Source organism: Sminthopsis crassicaudata, chromosome 3 (assembly GCF_048593235.1).
Source record: "Sminthopsis crassicaudata isolate SCR6 chromosome 3, ASM4859323v1, whole genome shotgun sequence".
In the NCBI taxonomy this organism is placed as follows: Eukaryota; Metazoa; Chordata; class Mammalia; order Dasyuromorphia; family Dasyuridae; genus Sminthopsis; species Sminthopsis crassicaudata.
Genome location: NC_133619.1, coordinates 267,571,276 through 267,590,718, shown reverse-complemented (window position 1 = coordinate 267,590,718; position 19,443 = coordinate 267,571,276). Strand labels below are relative to the sequence as shown.

The window sequence follows — 19,443 nt, the reverse complement described above, 5'->3', positions numbered from 1 at the left end:
GACTTGGCCACAGTGCTTCAGTGACCCATATTTTATTACCTTTCGGGTTTCTAGAATTCATCATTCATTCCTTTCTGAAAACGGAGAATGAAAGTTGAGCAGCTCACTGCCCCCGTCTCTTTCCATTCTCTCCCCTAGTACATTCGGCCTGTTTGTTCTCTTTCATTCCAGTTCTTCCTGTCGCATTTTGCCCATTCAATAGAGAAATAGTGAAACCGGATGGCTGGACTCAGCACAGGGAAATGACTTCAGAGCTACCTTTGTTTTGCCCCCTCATTTCTCTGAGCACACTTGGCTGTGGGTCTCTATGAAAGGGCTTGTTTAAACCGTTTGGAACATCCAGTAAGCAAAAGATGCATAAGCCAGCCTCGCTCACATCTTTTCAGGTTGACTGAGACTGAGCTAAACTGCCAAATTTTTTGCAACAAAACTAACCATGACATTGGACATTGTGTTATAAATTAGCCACAGCCTTCCAAGCAAATTGTCTCTTTTTATTGTATCAGTGTAAGCTTTGGGGGCATTTGGCTTCAGCTTCTGACTTCAGGGAGTCTCAAAAAATATTTTTGTTCTACAGAAAAATCAGCTCTTGAGACATCAAGTATGTGCTAAAATTTGAACTTTGTTTCTGGATTTTTAAATAAAAGAAAACATTTAACTTCACTGAAATGCCTGTACATATTTCCATTCTCTTTTTTTGCATACTAACCTGGCATTTACTTTTGCTGTGAATTAAATTATCTCCTATCTCCTTAGAAAACAGTCACATAATTATTTCTTGAAAAATACTAATCACAAAAATCACTTTTATGTTTTCTTAAATTAATATACATTTGGAAGTAGAGTCAGCAAAGAGTTATATTCAAAAACAAAATTTTCATAAATCAGCAATGATATGCAAGAGGAGTGATATGTAGCATCCTACCTGGGAATGCATAGAAGAGGGACAAATGTAAGAACTTTGCTTAGGATACAAAAAAAAAATCAAGCCATATGTTAAACTGTACTATTACATTGATCTTAAATCCAAGCTCTTGTTCTAAATACATACATAATACACACACGTTGTTTATTAAAATGATCCAACCACCATGTATAAGTTTTAGAACGGTCATATTTACAACAAAGTAGAGAAAAGGCTGTCTTTGGGGTCATTGGGCCAATTCCAACAGTGCCACTTGCACTGTGACCTTGGGCAAGTCATAACCTCCCAAAGCTTTGGTTTCAGATATAAAATGATGGATGTTTCAGATAACCATAAGTTCCCTCCCACTCTAAATCTGTGATTTTATGATTGTTTTCCTTTAATCAGGAATGAAACATATGCTATAGAAATAAAGACTAGATGGTAGCTTTCAAATAGCCCCATATCTAACATACATAGTTTCCTTACCTTTTGGAAAAGAATGAAATCAGCATACTTTCTAATTTTCTCAAAATAAATTTTCATTCTCTTTGTATCATTTGTAAGTCTGATTTGTAATATGAAAAATGCCCACACAATTGAAAATCAGTAACTGAGAGGGCACAGAGCTATCAGTTAAGAGTTTATTTCCATCCAAAGGTAGACTAAGGGTACTAAGAAGCAAGGGCACCTTGCCATTCTTCCTCTTAGAAAGAGTCTAGGGTCCTGTCAGGCTCTAAAATTTGATGAATGAGTCTTCTCCTTTTCAATAAAATATCCACCTGCTTCTCTATAGCTCTTACAAAAGAAATTCTCATAGACATAAAGCTAAGACATATATTATCTCTCATCTCCCATCAGTCTAACCCTTAGGGCAGTCAGAAATGTTATTTGAGGGGCCCAGGACAAACTTAATTTGGATAAAATATTTCATATTGCTGCTTCCATCTCCAAGTAGTGTAATAAAATTTACTGTCTATTGGATAACTTAAGACTTCTAAAGAATAATTACTTTCTTAGAAGAAAGTAGAGTGGGTTTTTAAAAGTGAACATTATTCCATTACAATCTAAATAGAGAGAGGGAGGGGTGGAGGGGGAATGTTAGAGTTGTTTGGCCTTTGCAGAGACTTTGTCTTTTTTTTTTTTTTTTTTTTTTTTTGTGCTTGAAACCTAAGGTGCTTGGGAAATATAATAAAGGCACTAAAATCACCCTCCCCCAATCACCACCACTCCCTTACCAATGCTACAAGTCTTCCATTCTCTTTAATCTTAAAAGTTCAAAGTTCCTTGGCCAAAGCTGGAGGGAGGGCGGAAAGAGGAAGTACTTTAAGTTTCTTTGGGGGGGAAAAAAAAGGAAAAGCGACAGGACATCTCCTTTAGGGTGAAAAGCAGCCACCACTAGGCACACAACAGCCTTTAGGCAAAAACAACAGTGGTTGTTATGGTGGATGTGAGTAACTGAGAAGCAATGCGTCTAGTACATGAAGGCCCAGCAGCTGCTTACTGCTAAACAAGGCACATGGAGCATCTCTGTCAGTAGCCACAGACTGGTCTTTAACTCCTGTCAGCTGTCACACTGTATGTTCCCTGGAAGCACAGGGCATATACAGGAGAGACCTCCTGCCTCTGTTGTTCTCTTACCTTGGCTCCACTCTCCCAGCCAGAAGTTGCTGCCATCTGGGTTATGCTTCACTCCGTCCCTCAAAAGAGTTTGTTTCAAACTTCCTCAGATGCACTCTCATCCAATTCTCTCAGATAGTGAATCCCCTCCCCTCACTCAATTCCTAGCTCAATTCATCCAACTTTGGCCTCCCCAGTACTCTGGACCCATTCCATCTTCTATTTCACATAAGCAGCCTCTGCCAGGGCTGTATCAATTCCATCAAATGCTTCCTCTGCCCCTGTGCCTGCCTGTATAGCCAAGTTCTGTTGGGGAAAAAAAAATCTAGTTACTCAGTGCTCTTCCTTGATACTGGTAGACTATGTACTAACTTTCAGGAATACAGTCCTGCAATCCATCAACAAGCGTTTATTGAGTACCTATGTTCCAGGCAGTAAACTAGGCAATGGAATTACAAATACAAAAAATGAAGCAATCTTTACTCCCAAGGAGATTGCATCCTAATTCAGGAGAAAATATGTAATAAGTATATACAGCATAAACATATTGTGAATTGCGATGATCTTGGGTCCTCTCAACAATGTATTGATTCAAAACAATTCCAATAGACTTGGAATAGAAAGAGCCATCTACATCCAGAGAGAGAATTATAAAGACCAAATGTGGATCAAAGCATTTTCACTTTTGTTGTTGTTTGTTTGCTTGATTTTTTTCCCTTTTTTGGCTTTTTCCCTTTTGATAATGATGAGAACTAGATAAGGGGTACCTAAATGAAATTAGGTTTAATTGAGGTCTAGTGGCAGGTTTGGGGTACAGGGAGTTAAATGGAGCTCCCCTGCAACTCCTTTGGATTCAGTGCAAGGATACAGAGTTAAATGAGGTCTAGTAGCGGCGCAAGAGTCCCCTATAAAGGAATTTACAGACCCGAAAAACTAGATTGATAAAAGAGGTTTATTATGGGGTTTGGAAGTAAAGTTTAGTTAGTAAAGTTGAAAGTAGAGATAAAAGGCAACGGAACCAGAGTTCCAGTGGGCAGAAATCCTTTGGCATGGCAGAAATAAGGATGTCATATTTGGGGCCTCTGCAAAGAGAAGATTCCAGTTTGGCTCTTTCATAATAGGGGCTTTGGACAAGCTGAAGGGGCTCATGGGTAGAGTCCCAGGTTGGCTTCAGGCTGGGTTTCAGCCAGAGTTAGAATTTGAATAGAATTCAATAGGTTTCCGGACTGAGCCAGATAATAAAGATGAAAACTGTGTTTAGGGTGGAGTCCCCTCCCTGAGGCAGAGTCCAAAGAGGTTTTAAGAGTTTTGGGGTTTCCTTATCAATATGATTTTTCTAGTGCACCACGACAAATATGGAAATATATTTAAAAGAATTGCATATGTTTAATCTATATCAAAAATTATTGTCTTGGGAGGGAGGACAAAAAGGAGAAAAATTTGAAGCACAAGGTTTTGCAAAGGTGAGTATATAAAACTATCTTTACATGTATTTGGAAAATAAAATAGGACTGATTTTTTTTTGGAATAAATATATTGTGAATAAAAAATACAAAGTACTTAAATTTGAGGCAATTTGAGAAGGAGGACATTAATAGTTGAGATAATGTATTAAATCATGGTGACTGAGGAAATAAGTTTGGTCTAGGCTATTAAAATGACTGTGAATAAACCCACAGGACAATCAATTGTCATCTCTCCTGTAGCAATGGTAATAGTAATTGGATTGTTTTCATTGAGAAGAAGAATATTTAGTAAAATGGAATTTCTTTGACAGCAGGGTCTGTTTTTCTTTTTATATGGAGACCATATGTGATAATACCTATCTCACAAGATTATTGTGAAAATCATATGAGATAATATTTGTAAAGTATGTATTTAGCATAATGCCTGGCACACAGTAGGTGCTTAATAAATATTTATTGAATTAAATGGTTGAATAAAAAAAAAACAGTTCAGGATTTCATACATGAGACGGTATATAAGCTACCCTATAAAGGAAGAAAGAGATTGTGAGGTGGAAGTTAGGAGGGAAAATATTCTAAACCAAATCAAAGATAAGAGAGATGGGAAGTAGAATGTCATGTATGAGAAACAGAAAATCCAGGCTACTGACTTACAATATTGGAGAGAGGGAATGATATCTGAGAAGGCTGAAAAGACAGGTGAGAGTGAAGTAGTGAAGGGTTTCCACTGAAGATTTCATTCTTTATTCTAAAGGCAATGAAAAGCTCCTGGAGTTGATTGAGTAGAATCATATGATTAGATTTGCCCTTAAGGAAAATTACTTTGGCAACAGTGGAATGGATGCCCAGTGTTGAGAGAATTGAGGTTGAGAGAACTATTAAAAGTCTGCTGCAATAATGTAGGTGACAAGTGATGAAAGCCTGAACTAAAATAATATAACTATATGAATAGTGAGAAGGAATCAGATAGAAAAAGCAAGAACTAGAAATTGATTGGATATGTGGAATGAGGAAGAGTTGAGAGTTAAAGATAATGATAACATTATGAACCTGTGAGATTAGATGATAGTGCATCTGACAAAAATAATTAAATTAAGAAAAGGGGATAGTTTGGGTAGAATGATTATGAGTTCTATTCTGACTGCTTGAAATTTCCATGTGCTGCTTCCTTAATAGTGTCTAATGTACTATAAGCACTCAATAAATGTTACTTCATCTCCAAGGACTACATTCTCCAGAACATTTCTTTGACCATTAGACTTTCCCTGCAGGAATTCTAGTAAGAAAGATCTCTACCTAGTTCCCTCTCCCCTACACCCAATGGGAGGAAAGGGGATTTATTGACTGAGGTTCAATAAGCATTGATGACATGAAAAGGGAAGGAGGGAGGGAGAGAAGGAAGGAAGGAAGGAAGGAAAAGAGAAAAGAAGGAAGGAAGGAAGGAAGGAAGGAAGGAAGGAAGGAAGGAAGGAAGGAAGGAAGGAAGGAAGGAAGGAAGGAAGGAAGGAAGGAAGGAAGGAAGGAAGGAAGGAAGGAAGGAAGGAAGGAAGGAAGGGAAGGAAGGAAGGAAGAGAGGGAGGGAAGGAGGAAGGAAGAGAGGAAGGAAGGAAGGGAGGGAGGGAAGGAGGAAGGAAGAAAGGGAGGGAAGGGAGGGAAGGAAGGGAAGGAAGGAAGGAAAGAAGGAAGGGAGGGAGGGAGGGAGAGAAGAAGGGAGGAAGGAAGGAAGGAGAGAAGAAGGGAGGTAGAGAGGGAGAAAAAACTAAATTCCAAATTAGTTAAGCAAATAGTTGACTATCAAAAATGGGAAATGGCCAACATATAACATTGACAATAGAAATGCTATCAATGATAATTATAATAACTTTGTAGAGACATTTAACTAATTTAAACAAAGAAAACTATAAAAAGCTCAGGACATATCTTGATCAGAAAACATCTTGCTTAACTGAACAAACTAAAAGAGATGGCTGCCAAAGGCAACAGTGAGTGAAAATATAAAATCATTTGTGATGTCTTATAAAGAATGATAATCATGTATGAGTAGTATCCTCTCATAAACCAAAAAGAATAAAAGAACTTGTTTAAGGAAAGTTTGACAATTAATCCAACTAAACAAAGCCATAACAGAATTAAAACATAAAGACAACAAACATAAGAGAAAATTTAAAAGATCCATAAAAACTACTTATACCAAACTTTTTTCTCAACAAGGACAGTGGAACCACTTCACTTGGACCCTAACTTCCTATATATGTTAATAGGTAAAATAAAAAATATCCCCAAAGAGAATAAATATGAGAAAGAAAGTTGGATTTGGACCAAATGTATATAGGAGAGATCTATGTAGGAGGCAAAACAACTTTGAGGATGTTAGGAAATCCATAAAATATTTGATGGAGGGGAAAATATAAAAAATGGGGGAGGGAGGAAATCTGATCTTATAATATTAATTTTCTTAAAAGGTGACTAATAGAACATTAGTAACTACTGATGTCTTTCCCAATTCCCCCATCTATACAAAATGTTTATGAGTCATATCGACATGTGGATATTCTTCAATGTAGATATTCAACAAAATAATTCAATAAGTAATATTCAACAATGGACCACATACTTAACCATTTTATAATGAAATGAAGACATAAAGAATAGCATACTTATGTTTTGTTTATTATGGAAAAGAGTTTCATATGGTAGAACAAAATGGCTATTTGCAGGCTATTTCTCCACAGTGTTAATGGCTGCTAACTGATCAGGGCAATGATTGCTAAAGATCAGAATGGCTATGGTGATTTCTTAAAGTAAGACAATTACATTTGCTGCATCAATTGACTCTTTCTTTCACTTGAACACTTAGAGGTCTTTGGAGGGTTATTAATTAGCCTAATTTCAATATTGTTGTGCTCAGGCAATAAGGAGGTCTGGGGAGAGGAAGAAATAAAGGAACAGCTGATCAGTGAAGCAGTCAGAACACACACATTTAACAATTAAGTTCATCATTTTATATGGGCTTGGTTTGAGGCATCTCACAACAATTGCAATAGTAACATAAAAGATCGTTGATCACAGATCACCATAACAGACGTAATAGTAATGAAAAAGTTTGAAATATTTGAGAATTATCAAACTGTGACACAGAGACACTATGAGAACATGCTATTAGAAAATGATGCTAATAGACAGGTTCAACATGTTCAACAATTTGTAAAAAGCCCAATATCTGCAAAGTACAATAAAATGAAATATGCCTGTATTTATGTATTTATATATCTGGGACAGTACAGTTAAGTAATGGACAAAAGGAAAAGAGCTGAGAGGAAATGGCAAACCTCTTTTAATGACTCCAAAGCTTCCCATGAAAATAAAGGTCCATATTTTTAATACCAACATTCTACTGGTATTACTGTATGACAGTGATATAGAATATAACAGTCTCCAATGAATTTAAAATGAATATCATAAACAAACAATGAAGGTGTGTATGGTAGCTATGAAAACCAGCAACATTTAACAAAGCACCACTTCAAAGAACAGGAAAGACATCATAAAGGAAATAACCATGTGATAGGGAAAGAAGGTTTACTCATTACATGAGAAATGTGTGTAGATGGCCAGAGGGGTCCAATGTTATTCTTGTGATGGTAAAAGAAATCAAGGGAGGCCTCCAGAAACTTTGTTGGATTCCTAGCAGTGACATTGTAGAAGGTCACTGTATAAGAATCTCACAAGATGAATAGGTATGAATAAAAAATAATGATGGCTAACATTTATGTAGCACTTACTATGTGTCAGGCACTTCACAATTACTATCTCATATGATTTTCACCCTGTGAAGTAGGTGGTATTATTATACCTATTTTGAAAAAATAGGGATTTGAAAAATTTTGAAAAAACTTAGGCAAATAGAGTTTTGCCCAGAGCAAGTGATTTGCCCAGTATCCTAATAGCTGATATTAGTCAGAAGCCAAGTTTCAATTCATGTTTTTCTAATCACATGCAGGGCACCCCATCCACAGCACCATCTAACTGTCTACTATGGATGGCTTTCCATCTTTATCATTGGAGGTCAAGACCTTTTTAGTGACATGAACATAAACATCCTTGCCCTAAGGAAGTGCCTAAAGGAATACAACATGAACATAGATAAATATAATATAGGGTAGAGAATAAAATGATCCAGGAGCTGGAGGTAGTTTACCTTTGTAAATTGGCAATTGGAAAGGGGAAATTGTATGAACAGAATAGAAAATGGGAAGTTTGATGGTAGGAGTGAACAGGAAGGCATAGCAATTATTCATATAAATATTGCATCTCTTAAACTCTCACACTGGTGTAAAACTCGAGGTGTCCTGGTATAGTGAAAAGAGTGCAAGGCTTTGAAAGAGTTGGATTTAATCGACTCTGAAACATCCTAGATGTATGATTTTGAGCAAGCTGTTAAGCCTCTCTGAGTATCAATTTCATGATATGTAAAGTAAAATAACAAAACTTTAGTGCCTTCTCACCACAAGTTTCCTGAACATTAAATGAGATAAATGAACAAATAGGCATTTCTTAAGAAATTATTTTATGCAAAGCACAGTACTAAGCACTGGGGATATAAATAGAAAAGCAAGACCATCTTTTCTCTTAAAGAATCACAAAACTACAGAATTGAGAGCTTAAAGAGATCTCATCAGAATCTAAATCAATGTCAATGCAAAAAGAACCTTCTCCACAACAAATGATTGTCTAGATTCTGTTAGAAGAGCTCCAAGAAGAGGGTATCTGATACCTTTTCTCCTGCAGGCTATTCCACTTTTGAACATTTCAAGTTGTTGGAAGTTTTTCTTGATATCAAGTTTAAATGTACCTTTTTATCACTTCTTCCTGTTAGTTTTTGTTCTATCTTGATGAACCAAAATGAAAAAAAAATCCTTTTTCCATATTACAACATGGAAATATTTAAAGATTAGTTGCTGTGTCTCCCACTGAGCCTTATTTTCTCTAAATGAAACATGTCCAGTTATTTCAGTTACTTCTCATAGGACACAGACTCAAGACTCCTTACCATAGTGGTTGCTATGCACTAAACACTTTAGTTTATTAATATATTTCTGCAATTGTGGTACCCAAAAGAGAATACAGATGAGATTTGAGAAGTTCAGAGTACAGTGGAACTATCACTTCTTTCCCCATTCCTGGAAACCATGCCCTTCCTCGTGAGTTCACATTTTTACAGGGTGAGACAACATATGGAGGAGATTTTATGTTCAAGACTCATTGGTCCCTTAGGGTGTAGCAGCAAAGCAGATGTATTGTCTTTATGAAATTTACATGAATAAAAGCATATTCATTTTACATTCATTTTTTAATGTTGAACCCTCTGATGGCACCAAGAACTTTGTCAAACAAATTGCAGTTGATGATTGGGAGTTGGGGATGGGAGAGGATGATCAGGAAGTAAGTTGAAGAACCTGAAGGAGAAGTCAGCAGGTCATATCTTCCCAAAAGTTGCTTCCTTGGACAATGATTTCTGTAACTGGGATGGAATTGTGTGGGAAATATGATGGGGCAAGAACTCTAGGAGCTGCTATTCCCAGGACTATTAGGCTTATCTGCCCATTGGAGGGCAGGAATGGAGAAAAGGAAAACTTTCACAGGAGATAATGTGGGAAATGTTTTTAAGTCTCAAAAAACTGAAAGTGATATATGATTCAAAAGAAGATCCTGCCCCCCCCCCCCAAAAAAAAGCTTGGTGAAGTTCAGCTTTTCAAGGAGATTCTGGATATATTAGATAGCTTCTGAAATTGTAAATCTTGTGTAATTTCTAACATGTCCCTTTTGCTAGTCATCAAAAGTATTTTAATGTCAAGGAGGCTATTTCAGCTTCAAATAACATAAATGTAAAGAAAATTTATCTTCCTTCTCTTAGTTTTTGGAGTCATAAGGATACATACAGATCTGGCAAAATAGTATGTTCTTTTCTTCTTTCTGAATTTTTACACCAACAATATAATTCTCAAACACCAACTGCAAGTATATAGCTGTAAAAGACTATAGTACTTTTAGAATGCTATCAAATGATATAATGCTTAAAGGACAGAGTGTACAAGTACATCTTATTAACCAGCTGGTTTTTATATTTCTAGTTGCTTTTTTTTTTCTATTTGTATATTATGAGTTTGGGTTTGTAAGTGTTTGGTTTTTTTTTAATCCTGTAAATGGACAATTTGGGGGCACAAGCCAGCTTAGGTATAACAGTGGCAAAGTCAAGTAACTATAGAAGATGAATATACAAAACACACGTCTAGAAAAACTCAAGTAATTGTACCCTTTCCCCATTTATGAAAATTTTCCCCAAAAAATGAAGAGGTTGTACTAGAGCTCCAAGTCACTCTTGCATTTGTAAAAGCCTACAATACTTTATTTTAAAGGAAGGAAGGAAGGAAGGAAGGAAGGAAGTAAGGAAGGAAGGAAGAAAGAAAGAAAGAAAGAAAGAAAGAAAGAAAGAAAGAAAGAAAGAAAGAAAGAAAGAAAGAAAGAAAGAAAGAAAGAAAGAAAGAAAGAAAGAAAGAAAGAAAGAAAGAAAGAAAGAAAGAAAGAAATGGAAGTGGAGACAAAAAAAAAAGGTACCATATTAAATGTCAAGGATTAGAGATCTTGTTTAGAAATAAGCCTTTTTTTTTTTTTTTTTTTTTTTTTTTTTGCTTCTTGACCGGCAACTGGAGGAGGGAGGAAGGGAGTTGGGTAGAAGCATTGGATTTCTAGTTCCAACAAGGAAATCATGTCTACTTTAACACCCCGACTCCATCAGGGAGAAAAAAGGCCTTCTTCTTTCTCCTTCCTGGAGAATCATGTCGCGTGATAGCTTGAACCCCGGCAGAGAAAATCACACAGTTTCTTAACAATAAACTATTTCAGTGGTGCCAAAAATCACCTCTACCCCATCCCCCCCAGTCTCGCCCTCCCAACCCGCAGCTAACTACGTGTGCGCCCCAGCCAATGAGTGCTTGCCTCAGCCTAGGCTCTCGACCCAGTTGGTTCTTTTCTTTTCCCCAAGTTCAAGAGCTGGATTTAAAGGACTTCTGGTCAGTACACTTCTTCCCTCTATCCCCTTCTCCCAGCATCCTCAAGCAGCAGCTCCCGCAACCAGATCTTGGGAGCAGGGAAGGTTCGCAAAACACTCCGGAAGCTTTTGAAGTGTGGATTCGTTGTCACCTCTGCCAGCAGCTTGGAAAATCCCCCCGCGAGCGAAAACGCGATTACACACACACACACACACACACACACACACACACACACACACACACACCACACAGCCACGCGCACACACGCATACGTTACCACCCCCTCTCCTACGTCCCCTCTACTCCCTTCTTACTATGAAGGTTTCTAGGCTCGTTTGAAAGCAGTTCTGCCTAAGATGTTGAGGCAACAACGGCCCGGGGATGTGCAGCTCGGGGCTTCCCCATACGAATTGGTGGGCTATAGACAGCAGTTGTCTTCGTCCTCTGCTACTGCTACTTTCCTTCCCAAGCAAGTGCACGAGAAGCTGGAACCGCCTCTGGAGCAGCTGCAGCAGGGCGTGGGAAAAAATGTCAAGGGTGGCAGCGGCTGTGGCGAGAACGGGAGCAGCAGCGGCGGCAAGACGGAATTGAAGGAAGAACAGCAGCAGCTGAGGAGGAAAATCAACAGTCGGGAGAGGAAAAGGATGCAAGATCTCAACCTGGCCATGGACGCTCTGAGGGAGGTCATAATGCCCTATTCCGCCGCCCATTGCCAGAGTTCCCCGGGGAGGAAGCTCTCCAAAATCGCCACGCTGCTCCTCGCCAGAAACTACATCCTTCTGCTGGGCAGCTCCCTGCAAGAACTGCGGCGGATCCTGGGCGAGATGAGTGGGCCCGGGCCGCGACTGCTTCTCGCCGGCTTGCCCCTGTTCGCCGCCCCGGGATCGGTGCTGCTAGCCCCAGGGGGCGTGAACCACCCCGAGACTCTGCACTCCAGCAAGTACCTGTCGCTGGAGGAGCCGCCGTGTGGTCAGTTTCCTCTTCCTGGCAGCCCGGGTCTCTGCACTTGTGCCATCTGCAAGTTCCCGCATTTAATTCCTTCAGGCCTCGGGCTAGCTGCGGTACAGACACAGTTCTCCAAGTGAAGAGACTCCCCCCCCCCCTTTCCCTCCCTAGTCTGTCACTCCGTCACCACCGCCCCACAGATAGCTCTACCACCATCATTCTCATCCCTTCTCCAGTCCCGGCTCTTCAGAGCCACCTGCTGCAAGAAAAGAACGCGAAGGTGGAAGGAGGTGTGAAAGGACTCTCTTTGCTAGGTGCATAGTGGATAAGAAGGCTGGAGACTCCCTCCAAGCACAGTTATGGGGACGTGATGAGGGAAGAAATAGTAAAAGATGTTTGTTTTTCTTAATTCGGGTGGATCTTTACCTGGTAGATTTCCCACTGGCAAGAGGGTGGATTAAAATAAAGCTTGCAGCTTGATCTCTTCTTTCTGTCTCCTTACTCTCTTGATCCCCTTCCGTCTCTACCCCTCTCTGCCCTGCAAGTGTAGATCTAGCAGACTATTTCTTGTCTTTTGCTTTCCATCACTAAATGTCGGGATTGTTCTTGTCTCTTGTTTTGCTTCGAAGAAAGCAACCCTTTCCTCATTTCCAATAAAAGCTGTTCCCGGGCATTTATGTTACGAGAGGGGATGTCAAGGGGTGGGGTTCTTTCCCCTCCTTTGTGTCTACTTTTCTCCAGCTTCGGACAGACTCTCGGAGGGGAGTGTGAGTACGAGGATCCGAAAGAGAAATCCTTCGGGTTTGTGGAAGGTCCCTTAGTGAAGACTGATTAATCACAGAATGCTACTTGTGAACAGAGTGGGTTAGGCAGCGTTTGGGCTCGCTTCACCCTCGGCAGAACGCTGGGGGTGAGCAAACTCGATTACTGAGTTCAAAAATCCAAATCTTATTGGAAATGCTGGTCCAAGACTATGTTTACCTTCTTTTGAGGCTAGCTTGTTATTTTTCAGGGAATTTCGTAGGTTTTTAAGTGTAATTTCTTTTTTGTTTGTTTTATTTTTTCCCCCGTCGTCTCTATTCATCCTTTTAGGAATGGAAACGAAGAGCTTTCCACTTTAGCCAGTTTTTCAAGTTAGCCTAACCAGCATTTGACTTTGGCATACATCAAGATAATGCCCTCTCTTCAAGCAACAGTTTTCTTAGATTACCGAAAATAGGTACAAGCCTCTCACACTGACTTAACAGGAAAAAACAACAACAACAACAACAAAAAAAACTAGATTAACTTTTATTTCATTAAACATCAACAACTTGAAATTGCCTGGAAGCAAATAGTTAAGTTGATCCTTTAATTAATAAAACTATCAGTGCAGTTTTCCTGTAGGTTCGTTCTGGACACTGGATTCTAACAAGTTTTAATAAATACACAGTCCTGTTTTCTCCTATTCACCCCATACATAGATTTCAGATCTTGATTTGTAATGGGCATTAAGTATATTGGTTTGGTTTGGTTTGGTTTTAAATTCAGGATCCGACCTTGGATTTTTATTGTTGAGAATTTTGTTGTTAAAAACCCATTTTAAAACTAACCATCTTTCCTTCTTGTACTATCAAATCATCAAAATAAAAAAATAAGAAAAAATAAACAATTATTTGACTTGTTTGTATTTAAAGATTTTTTTTCTAAACCTCTGAAGGAATACTGAATTGGTATTTTAAAAAGCAGAAGGTGACAATTTTGTTTATTTGTTTGGTTAGTTACGTTTCAGGAGAGACTTTGACAACCCGATGGAAATCTAGGGCTAAGAAGTTCTCATCCCAACCGTTCTGTTAAATCATGGCTTAATTTTGAGAAGGCAGCCATCCCTCAAATGCTTTTCACCTGGAAAATAAGTTATAAAGTAAACTAATTATCAAATTATGTACCAGATCTGCTTTATCTAAGTGGACATTTATTATCTTTATGAGCTAATTTGTGATTCTCTTTTCTATAGCTTTCATAACCAGTTTTGGCTGGTGTCTCAGTGAATTGTAATATTTGTTTTTCATTAATATGTTTAAAGGGAAAGAGAAATTATCCTATCAGTCTCAAAAATAGTTAATTGTGTGGTTTGACATATGTTAAAGTTAACATTTTATTGTCAATTCCCAAAAGTACAGAGCACTGAGATATAATGAAGTGATTTGGATCACATAGCAGGTTATCCATGTTGATATTACTAGGTCATGCTACTAAGTGATTATTCCTTCTAAAGTTGTTTCTCAGTGGGCCAATTATAAAGGGCAATATGAGCTTTACAGATTGGAAAGGGTTAAGAATGGGGAAAAGGTATCACATTTACTTCCCTTTCATTCTAAGAACCATCTTCCTGACTAAATGAGAAAAAATAAAAAAAGGGGGAAAAATGCTAAACCATTCCATTTCATAATCTCTTTAGACTTTTGCACTCTAATCACTCTGTCAACAGAAATTACTGAATTTTTTAAAAATATAATTATCTCTCTTCAGCCCCTTAAAAATTAAAATAAATAATAACCAGTATAGGGTTCAAAAAAACTGACCTCAATAACTGAAGAAAGCTCAAACTGGGAAATAACCAAATTTCTAACAATCAGTTTTATATGAAGTTAGAAATGAACTATCTCCTACAACTCCAATAAACATTTATTGAATGCTGAAATACTTGAATTAAAAATAATAATGGAGATACAAAAAATAAATGACATAGTTCCTGTCTGAACTAATAAGATGATAGGTATTGTACAGCAAGATGTTATATCATTGCAACCAACTTGAACTTTATAAAGGAAAAGGGTAGAAGATAGAACTATACCTCTATTGCCTCAAAACTATCTCATGCAAACACTGGTACTATATTTACAATGTTATTGACTAGAAAAACATAAATCTCATCACACTTGAGACAACTAAAGATTATGTTAAACAAAGATAGATAGGATTAAATTTAAGCACAACCAAATAGTTTTAAAGATCATTTTAAGAAACTGGGGGTGTTCAGCCTGGACAAGAGAAGATTCACGTGATAGAGGTGGGGATGGGATGAAAGACAGGCATGACCACAATCTTCAAATATTGGGAAATCTATCATTTATTTGAAAGAAAACTTAGACTGGTTTGGTCCCCATGGTAGGCCACATCTGACTCAGGCTGATCTGGTAGTTTAGGTTTAAGACTGGAATGAAAGAATATCATAGAACATCCAATAGTTAATAAAAGAAGTTTGCTTAGCCATAGCGAGAGATAATCATTAAAGATTAAGCACTGCTTCAGTTGGACATAGTTTGCCTGCCATTCTATTGCCCATGGTGGTTGGTCCCTAAGTCAGAAGCCTGAAGAAGGAGGCACGTGATTTCTTCTGGACTAGCTTTATTTATATTTAAGCCTCCAGGAAGGCACTTAAATTTCTATGGCTAAATCCCAGATGAGACCTGGAACGAAAAACTAGTAACAATGGGTAGAAGTTACATTTAGGATAATTTAAACTTGATACAAGGAAAAGTTTCTTATGATTAGAACTATTCCAAAGTATAATGGGATGCCTTGGAATGAAGTTAGCTCCACTTTATTAGAAAACTCGAAGTAAAAACTAGAGAGCATTTATTGGGTATGTTGTTGAGAGGATTATTTTTTCAGGTACAGACTGAACCTACTAGTTTCAATAGAAATCCTGTTATTCTGTGGTTTATTAGCTGCTTGATTGGGACAAGTTGTATACTACACTATGTAGTAAAATTGAGGCAGAGTAGTATAGTGGAGCTGATAATAGGCCTATAGTGAAGAACATAAGTTCAAATCCTGTCTTTGGATGCTTACCAGCTATGTCAAATCACTTTTTATGCCTTAATTTCCTCTTCTCTAATTTAATGGGGTTAGGTTTGTAGCTCTTTAAGGTTCCCTTCCAGTTTTAAATCTATGATATTATAACTATTTGGGGCCAGTTAGGAGACAAAGTAGATAGCATGGACCTGAAGCCAGGAAGACTCATCTTTCTGAGTTCGAATCTGACCTCAGATACCTACTAGCTATGTGACCCTGGGCAAGTTATTTAACCCTATTTGCCTCAATTCCTCATCTGTAAAATGAGCTCGAGAAGGAAATGGAAAACCACTTCAATGTCTTTGTCAAAAAAAAAAAACCCTAGGGGTTATGAAGAGTCTGACATGATTAAACAACAACAAACATAACTATTTCTCTGTAAGAAATAATTAATGAATACAGAATAGCATGGAATGCTACAGACTGATACAAAATAAGCATAACTAAGCAAATGAATAGTACAATGACACAACAATTTTATTGTAAACAATTGAAAATTGATACTGTGAAATTATAATAACCAAAGATGATCCAAAGAAGAGATATAATGAGAAAATAAGTTCTTCCATTCTTTGCAGGTGTAGTACTGCAAATTTAGTAGATAACAGCAGATGTTTGAAATTATTTGGCTAGTTTTATTGAGCTGCTTTTTTCCCCTCTAAATTCTTTGTTGTAAAGAATGACTCAATGTAAGGGAGAAGAGTGGATGAAGGAATCATTCAAAAATATGATGATCTAAAAACAAAAGGTGTCACTAAAAGTTTACTTAAAAATGAAAATATTAAAAACGAATACATAACAGTCTGTTACAAAGCAATAAAAGCTGACCCATTCATTACTCTTATTTTCTTAAGAGCTTATATTCTAAAATAATATCAGTGTAGATATTCAAAAATCATGTCCAGTGAAATATATACAAAATAATTACATACTATATTCATAGCTAACAGTTGTAGCTCCCAGTACAGTGCCTAGTGTAAGGCAAAGTGCCCAAGAGTCATATGATATTTTTGGAAGATTAAAATGTAGCAGGTGTTGCTGAGAATAGTATTGTACTTTCAGGTATGGTGTGATCACACCTGTGAATGGAGGATTGCTCATACGTCTCAAAATGCTATCATGAGGGAAAAATAGGATGATGTATATAAAGCACATAGCAAATTGAAAGTGATACATAAATAGTAGTTGTTATTATGAAAGCTTCAGGGAAAATATATAATAATAACCACTATGCTCTCAAAGCCCAACCATGTCATTGCAAGAGTTGGAGTGTGTAGAAACAACAGAGTAAGTGAATACCAATCCAACTGATATTCAGTGGACAATCTATGTATGTGTCTCATGACTGCCGTGAAGATCTGACTGGAACACTGAAACTCTAGCCAACTGGGTTCGAGGAAAAAATTTGATTAGGCTAGCATCCTGGCTACTATGATATAACTGCTCCTGTGAATCTAATAAATAGATGGAGTAGCATAGGGTGGGAGAGTGGCCCAGTTTATAATCATCACTTGGCAGGTTGTTTTGTGACTGTAGGAAGGCAGGATGTAGAGGAACAAATTAGAAAAGCCAGTTCTCTCCCTCCCCCTCTATGATATGCTTTAGTGCAAATGGTACTGAACATCAAAGTAGGTATACTAAGATGTACCATAATGCAATGGATTGAAGCTATGAGTGGTTATTATATATTAATATTGCATTACAACTTAATGTAAAGTCACTAAAAATCTACACTACCAAAAACTCCAAAATGATATTTAATAATGAAACACAATTGGTTTATATTTGGAGAGATTGCTGATGTCCTCATCTTATGGTAATAAGTATGTGATGCTTTCTGTTAAGAACGCTGGTATCACTAGAGAAATTTATGCATGTTTCTGATTTTGAAGAAATAGATAAAACTGTGTTTGAATGGAAGTCAAATAGTACACTTTTCCCAGATACCCATCAGAAGCCAAAGGCACTAGTTCGCCACATGGTAATGGTTCTGGTCTTACAGTCATTAGCAATTCACCAGAACAACCTACAAGTTGAGGTAACATAATATCGTATAGTTTTCCTGATGAACAACTCAAAGAAGTGGACATCAAACATAAAGATAATTTACCATCAGGAAAGCTGCACCAAAAAGTAAAAAAGAAGAATATCAAATTACATTTAAGGAACAAAAAAAAATTTCTGCCACAAAAGAAAACAGTATTTGCAGTTTACCAATATAGTATTTAATGGCATTATCTCAAACCAGTGAAGACAATTCTGAGTTTTGAGGTTTTACCAGCCATCTGAAAACCATGGTTCATGTGACATGTTAGAGGTTTAAGAAAAAGAAAAGAGAAGTAAAAAGGGAAGAAGAAAATGAGAAGAGCTCATTGTTTCTCTTTTCCCCTTCTTCAATCTCCATGTGTACTTTTAAAGGTGGACTTTTTGTTTTTGTTTTTAATTTGTATTTTTCACAAATGGTGAGTTGTATTCCTGATACACATATATGTAAAAGTTCTTGTTTTATTATTTGTGTATCAACTGTACATTTAAATAACCAAATGTAACTATTAAGACTAAAAGTGATTTTTAGTTAAAAAAACAAACAACAACAACAACAAAAAAAAAAAAACCCGATCTGGCTTGCATCAGAAAGAAAGCTGCTAAAATATTTTCCTGGTATTTCATGTGCCTGTGAAACTCTATGGCATGAGTGTGATGCATTTGAATCAATAAATATGAATCTTATTTGACTCTGTAGCTTTCTAGTTTTTGAAAGAGGTTAAGAGTTTTATTCACTATTTCGTTTTTCAATATGTTGATAGTGAACAAGTTTTCTGTTTGTCATTTGATTGTATCAGTCTTCTTTTGACCATATAGACAACCAGAAAATTTTCATATCCTCATTCTTTAGCTTTTGAGTTTGAATTACTATTTTCTTCGTTAAATTTCTTTGACTCCTCATGATACTATAATGTTTTGACTTTTGTTTTTAATTTTTGTTTACTTTGTATAAAGGATTTGATATATTTTTGTTTTCTAGATTCTACTCCAAATTTCTTTTTATTTGTCTTTATAGTGGTCAGGTTTTCTAATGAGAATAACAACTAAATATTGATATAATCTTTAAATGGCTTTCCACATACCTACCATGGAGATTTGTTAAGTAGCTACTATGTACTAAGCATTGGGCTAACAGAAAAAGAGACAAAAGACATTTGCTGCCCTCAAGGAGCTTATATTTTGATGAAAGATAATGTGCAAACAAATACATTCCTTAACCTGAATTTATAATGTAGTCTGGTGATTTGTGTTGTCAAGCTTTGTTAAGTGTCTATGAATGAAGTTCTTGCTGGAATTGGGCCCAGGACACAATGTCTTCTTCACTAAAAATATTATTTTCTGGGCCAGTGACTGGTGGAAGGTAGTTTTTGTTTGTTTTTGTTTTTGTAGCAGCAAATGCCCATCACTTCCCACACACATATATGTATACACAAAAATAGACACACTCACACGTGTGTGTGTGTGTGTGTGTGTGTGTGTGTGTGTGTGTGTGTGTGTAGAATAAGGGAATTCAGTTATTTCTCTTATGGGCAATAAGTGGTCACAGCAACTGTTTTTACACAGTCTTCTCCAG

The 19,443-nt window shown here is 37.1% G+C and overlaps 1 protein-coding gene across 1 annotated transcript; it reads left to right on the top strand.

Moving 5' to 3' along the window:
* Positions 1 to 11,374: 11,374 nt before the first annotated feature.
* OLIG1 (oligodendrocyte transcription factor 1) lies at positions 11,375 to 13,596 on the top strand. The gene has a single exon (XM_074297360.1). It carries the CDS (start codon positions 11,396 to 11,398, stop codon positions 12,122 to 12,124), a length of 729 nt encoding a protein of 242 aa, XP_074153461.1. The 5' UTR covers positions 11,375 to 11,395; the 3' UTR covers positions 12,125 to 13,596.
* The last annotated feature ends 5,847 nt before the right edge of the window (positions 13,597 to 19,443 follow it).

What these genes read in the sequence shown, in the direction of transcription:
- OLIG1 (XM_074297360.1), top strand. Translation starts at nt 11,396, where the DNA reads ATGTTGAGGCAACAACGGCCCGGGGATGTGCAGCTCGGGGCTTCCCCA.